Genomic DNA, 5,786 nt, shown 5'->3' with positions numbered 1-5,786 from the left:
GGTTGGGGGTTGGGTAACAAATTATTCATTCATCCGACGTAACCAATTATTAAAATTTTTATTTTAATAACTTGGAGTAAAGGTTTTAAAACTTCGAGTCTAACCTCCTCGCACAATGTATGGGGCCATACAAATTGATCTTATTTATTAGACGGCTGGACAAAATTTTATTAAGAAATCCCGATTTCCTTTAGTTGCGGGGGGGGGGGGGGTTAAAAGGAGGGGGGGGGGGGGTGGGGGGGGGGGGGGGTAAAAAGAAAAGGAAAAAAATTAAATTTAAATTATTTTTAATTTACCGCTTTTAAAAAGAAAATTAAAAACGGAAAGACCCCCCTCTAACAATTTTTTGGGTTCAAAAAACCAAAAACTTCTTTAAAGCCACCCAAAAGTTGTGTTCAAAAACCCCCAGACAACAAACAAATTTAATGGCCAAACAAAAATTTTTTATTTCACAACCGTTTTCACGTATTTCGTAAAATTTCGGGGGTTTTATTTTTTTTTTTAACCACCCAAAGAGTTTCCACCGGGTAGTTATTGAAATTTCGGGAAAATTTTAATTTTTGGGTTTAACCCTAAATAATTCAAAAACTTAGAATGTTTGAACATTCTAAGGGAAACTCGTTTTGGAAAAACCGGTCTAATTATCCAAATCCCCTTTTGAAAACCCCGAAAAACTTCTGGCCCCGATACAAATGAAATTCGGGGTTAACCCCTCCCCCCTTTTCGTAACTTAATTAGTATATTAAAACAAAATTACTTGGTCCCATTTTTTGGTGCCCGGTTTTGAAACTGTTTTATGCTAAACGAAGTTTTTTAAGAGAAAATCTTTAATAAATTAAAAACCTTAGTTTAAATTTTGTAGGGGGGGTTTAGGTTTTTTTTTACAAAAATTGTGTGGTCCCAAAAAATGGTAAATTAAATAAATACATTTTGTTTTAAATTATATAAAAATTTTAGGGTCACGGAAAAAACAAAATATTGGGTAGGAAAACAACAAACTATTTTATTTGGCATAATAAAACAGGTATTATAGTAAAATAATCCCTTAATTTAAAAATACGCCTGAAAAACAAAATACTAAGTAATCTAGAAAATATAATTAAATTTGGTCAAAATTAAATCAATCCCTTATTTGTTTGTTTAAAAGTTGTCCTTTTTAAAGGGACATGCACTGTTCAAACAAAAATTTTTTAAAATTTATTTATGAGAAATATTTTATTAGTCAAACATCCTTCTGGCAAATCAGGGAATTCCCTTTAAAAAGTTTTTGTTTCAAGAAAGTTTTTGGCTTATTAAAAAACAAATAAATTTAGGAATTTTTATATTTTTCCGATAAAAGGGCCGAAACTATTATCTTCTCTTAAAACTTGCTTTTTTTTGATTCAGTTATAAACTTTAAATTTTATCTTGAACAGCAGCAAATTTTTTTTGGGATAAATAAGAGGGGTTTGGGGGTATCTGGGATTTAAATTATTTTTTTTTTTCCCCTTTTTTGTTTTTTTTTTTTTGGTTCTTTTTTAAATGGATTGGGTTTTTTTTTTTTTCCCTTTTTTTTTTTTTTTTGGGGGGGGGATGTGGTTTTTTTTTTTTTGTGGTCTTGTTTGGTGTTTTTGTTTTGTTGGGCACTCTTTGGGTTTTCTTTGGTTTTACTACTGTTTTGGGAAAAGCCTTGCTATAAAAATTAAAGGTTGTTAAAATTACCTGTTTGAATTAACCCGCTTTAAAAAAATTTTGGGTTGCTTAAAAAATAAACAATTTACTTTTCGGCAAAATAAACACAATTGATTCGGGGGGAAAAAAAAAACTTTTCTTTTACCGACAAATTAACGTTCCTAATAATTTCCCCCCGTTATTTTCCCATTTCCCCAAATTGACCTTATTTCTTGCCTTTAAAGTAATCCCTTATGCCGAATATCAATTTCCCAATAAAAAACCCGAAACCGGCCTTTATAGTTCTTTCCTGATGCAAAGTTAAGCATTATTTCCAAAAACAAAAATTCGTCCCAACCAGTTTTTTTAAAAAACCAAAGTTGAGCATGGGTCAAGCATAAAGGGCTCCACAATTAAAATTTAAAATTCCAGTTGTGCCCTTTTAAGTTTAGATAAAAAAACTTTTTAAGATTTGAATTACTTAAAATTACCCTAAAAATTTAAATTTGGTTTTTAAATCTTTAATAAATTTTTATGGCTTTATTTTATTTCCTAAATTTAATTTGTTGGACTAGGAATTTTTTTAAAAATATTTTGGGCTTCTTAAATATTAGACCCCCTTAATATAAGACACGAAACTAAAAAAATATTTAAAGAATTTTTAATAGAAAATTTCATTAGGGAAAATTTAAAAGCCAAAACTCAAAAGCCCGAAAAATAGGATTGTTCCCCAAAAAGGGTATCTTTTCAAAACCTGAATAAAGATTTTCCATCAAAAATATTTGAAAAATGAAAAATCGGGATTGATTTTTTTCCGAAAATTCCCTTTGAGGTGGAAGTCATTAATTGTAAGGCAACATAAGTTCCTCAGTTCATCTCGAAAACGTCTTCCACTGGCGCAATATAAAATAAAATTGACACAGTTGTTTATGTACTGGATCATGTTGACCGATGCCCATACAAGCTCATCAACTTCAACTGAAAGATCTTGACGAAATATATTTGTAAAAATAACATATATACAGAACGGAGTTGTGCAGATAACGTAGGTTGTACTAGTGATTAGTAACATGGCGGTCAAAGACGATGCCTGGCTTTTACGAGATGAAACAGATCTGTTCTGAATAGTATTTTCATTTTCATTCTGGAGACCATGCCGGCTACTAGATACAACTCTGTAGATGATGGAGATATTACACACGGCAAGAATTGACGACGGGATAACACTGTATATGCTATAATCAATCCACGGCCAAATTTCCAGTTCGAAATAATTATAATTCTCAGAAATATTGTCACAAAGATCGACAATCGTCTCGTTATCTTCTGTTTCAATATTAAACCCACGTCCAAAAAGGTAGTGCGCGCTCAAACCGGCCATGAAGACGATTACGGTAACAATAATTATGTACGTTTTGCGTTTCGTGAATATGAGCTTCACCTTGTGGGGAAACCACACGGAGACGCATCGCTCTAAGGTGACCGACACCAACAGCCACGCCGAAGTGTACGTTGCCCAGTAGACCACCCACGTGTGAATCTTGCAGGCAACAGAATTGTGTTCCCGAATATCGTAGTCTAAGAGATGCATAAACCACTGACGCATGAGTCCAGTGTAGAGAACGAGACTGTCGAACGCCGCCAGAAATCTCAGATACAAAGAGGTTGTTGTTTGTTTCATCGACGGCCTGGATAGAACAATTATAGCTAAGACGTTACCCACCAGACCGACCACCATCAGACACGGAGACAGGTACTTCCACAAAGCCACAGACACTTTGTATTCCCAGTGTTCTTCGTAATCTCCCATTACTGGTTTAAAAAATACGAGTTTTCTTTTCAAAATAACGAGGAAGTAAAACAATATATATATATATATATATATATATATCGTTTAGCAAGGTTCCGTTTTTCCAGTCACATATGCTAGAACACCGTAGGATATTAAATATATGTTCATTCACAATCGGCGTGTGTCCGAATATTGAAATACTCACTTTGACCCTTGTTATCGCTGAATTAGTGGTGTCAACGATGAGGGGTAGAACACATTTGATCAAACTTGTCTTGTTCAGTTCCGTGTGCCAAATCACAACGAGACATTAAATATTAATATGTTTCCATTCAAAAGTCCTGTTTTGTCCGAATATGGAAACATTCGCGTGTTAATTGTGCTATGTCTGATATTTATTCTGCAAGCGTGTCCTTTGTCGTAGTAGAGATGCAGCTATTATACACTGCTATGTTGGAAATAATGGTCGATTGTTTTTCCATAAAAGAAAAACCATAACAGGTTAGACATTAACTGCCACGTATCGTCTCTTAATGATCCAGTGCGCTAGCAGTCAAAGCACGAGCTGAATAGTTTACTGGCATGGCGGCCAGCACTCACTTTATATATGGCATGGCCCCGCCTTTCAAATCATACATGATGGACTGATGACGAATGAAAAAACTGAAGGCATGTGACAGTTTGTGACTTACGCCACCAGCCGTAGTCATTCGTGTATTACTGTGTATAGGACACGGATTCATTGGATGCAAGATGGCACTAGTGGATATCCCAGAATTCAACTATAGACGATCAGCATTGATGCAGATTGTGTAAATACTTGTGTTCGAAAAGACTTTCCGCATGTTTCGGTGGTAAAACATTCGTAACGCGAACAAAACCTTTTTACTGAAATATCATGCATACGTGTACCAATGTCAATATGAGTTCATAACCTGCATTTTCGAGTTGAGCAATAAGTACATATATGTAGTCTATGAAATATAAACATGTCATATAAAACAACTCCATTTATTATGCTCAGCGGATGACGTATGTAATTGTAGTTATTGATAGTGTCACAGTGTTAAAACTTCCAACTTTAAAACAATACGGCTTATATATATATATATATATATATATATATTACAAGTGCATCAATTTAAATTATTTAAGTGGAAATCTGCCATCTGCCGTGGGATGTACCGAGTGAGCGACTCGCCAAGTAAACTAATTAATGTCAAGCGCAACTTACACGCGTAACTAGCAGACACAAACGCCACGCAGTTTAATTGTGGTTGCAGGCATCTGAACGAGTACACCATTACAACTACATATTACATAAAAATAACGGGTCATATCCTGAGACTGTATAATAATCTAACACTTAATAAGGAAACACAGTTACATGGTTTTTATACTTATATATCTAGTGTGTGAAATTATGGTTGTGAAGTATGGGGTTTTGACCGAGCTCATGATCAGGGGCGTAGGCTAGGGGGGTTCGAACGACCCCCCCCCCCCCCCCCCCCCCCGCTGAAGCAAATGGTCCGCTTTCAGAACTAAAACATACAGGTTTATACATATGGAGTTTCTGGTGGTGCAAAAACAAAATAGAAAAAGGTCCACTTGGTTCATATTCGACCCTCTCCCCCCACCCCCAAGGTCCAGATCACGCTACGCCCCTGATGATGTAGAAAAAAGTTCATATGGATTTTTGTAAAATAACATTGTAAATGTACAACGAATGCAGCTGTGTTACAGAATTAGAAAGATTGCCTCTACATGTAGTACGTAAAGTAAGAATTGTTATTTATTTGTTTTTATTTTTTTTTATTGAGAGAGAGAGAGAGAGAGAGGGGGGGGGGGGGGGGGGAGACAGACACGGACGTGTGGAGTAACAGGGATGAAGCCAAAGATAGACGAAAGGGAATACAAACGGCGCGAGCCGTATGCATACATACATAGTATTCAATATTAAGATGAAACAGATAGGCTTAACATGATACTGTAAAACAGGATATTAGCAATGCAAAAGCCTTACATAACTAAAGAGGAAATATTCTGGAGACTAGGAAGAAGAGTACTAGAAATAGAAACAAAGAGTGAGAGAAGAAGAAAAAAGAAAAAAAAATTCTTGAAAGATAAATAAGATCAATGCGATCTTAAAAAGAAAAGAAATTATAGAAAGTCGAGATACGTTTTCCGAACTGGCGATATTTTGCATAAAAGTATGTTTATTAGCTTATTCATATATTTTGTTATTAATAAGTTTATACATGAATTTATACAATTTGTTTGAGGAACTGCTGCCAAGGTTCCCACTGATAATCAGTCTTTATACAGGCAATTTTTATAAAAGATA

The 5,786-nt window shown here is 34.8% G+C and overlaps 1 protein-coding gene across 1 annotated transcript; it reads right to left on the bottom strand.

Annotated features, from left to right (window-relative positions):
* Positions 1–2,422: 2,422 nt before the first annotated feature.
* Positions 2,423–3,460, bottom strand: LOC121379109 (nociceptin receptor-like). Its single transcript, XM_041507586.1, has one exon. It carries the CDS (start codon positions 3,458–3,460, stop codon positions 2,423–2,425), a length of 1,038 nt encoding a protein of 345 aa, XP_041363520.1.
* Positions 3,461–5,786: the final 2,326 nt, after the last annotated feature.

This window comes from Gigantopelta aegis, chromosome 2 (assembly GCF_016097555.1).
Source record: "Gigantopelta aegis isolate Gae_Host chromosome 2, Gae_host_genome, whole genome shotgun sequence".
Taxonomy (NCBI): Eukaryota; Metazoa; Mollusca; class Gastropoda; order Neomphalida; family Peltospiridae; genus Gigantopelta; species Gigantopelta aegis.
Note: the sequence above shows the minus strand (reverse complement) of the source record. Positions and strands in the feature narration are given on the sequence as shown.

What these genes read in the sequence shown, in the direction of transcription:
- LOC121379109 (XM_041507586.1), bottom strand. Translation starts at nt 3,460, where the DNA reads ATGGGAGATTACGAAGAACACTGGGAATACAAAGTGTCTGTGGCTTTG.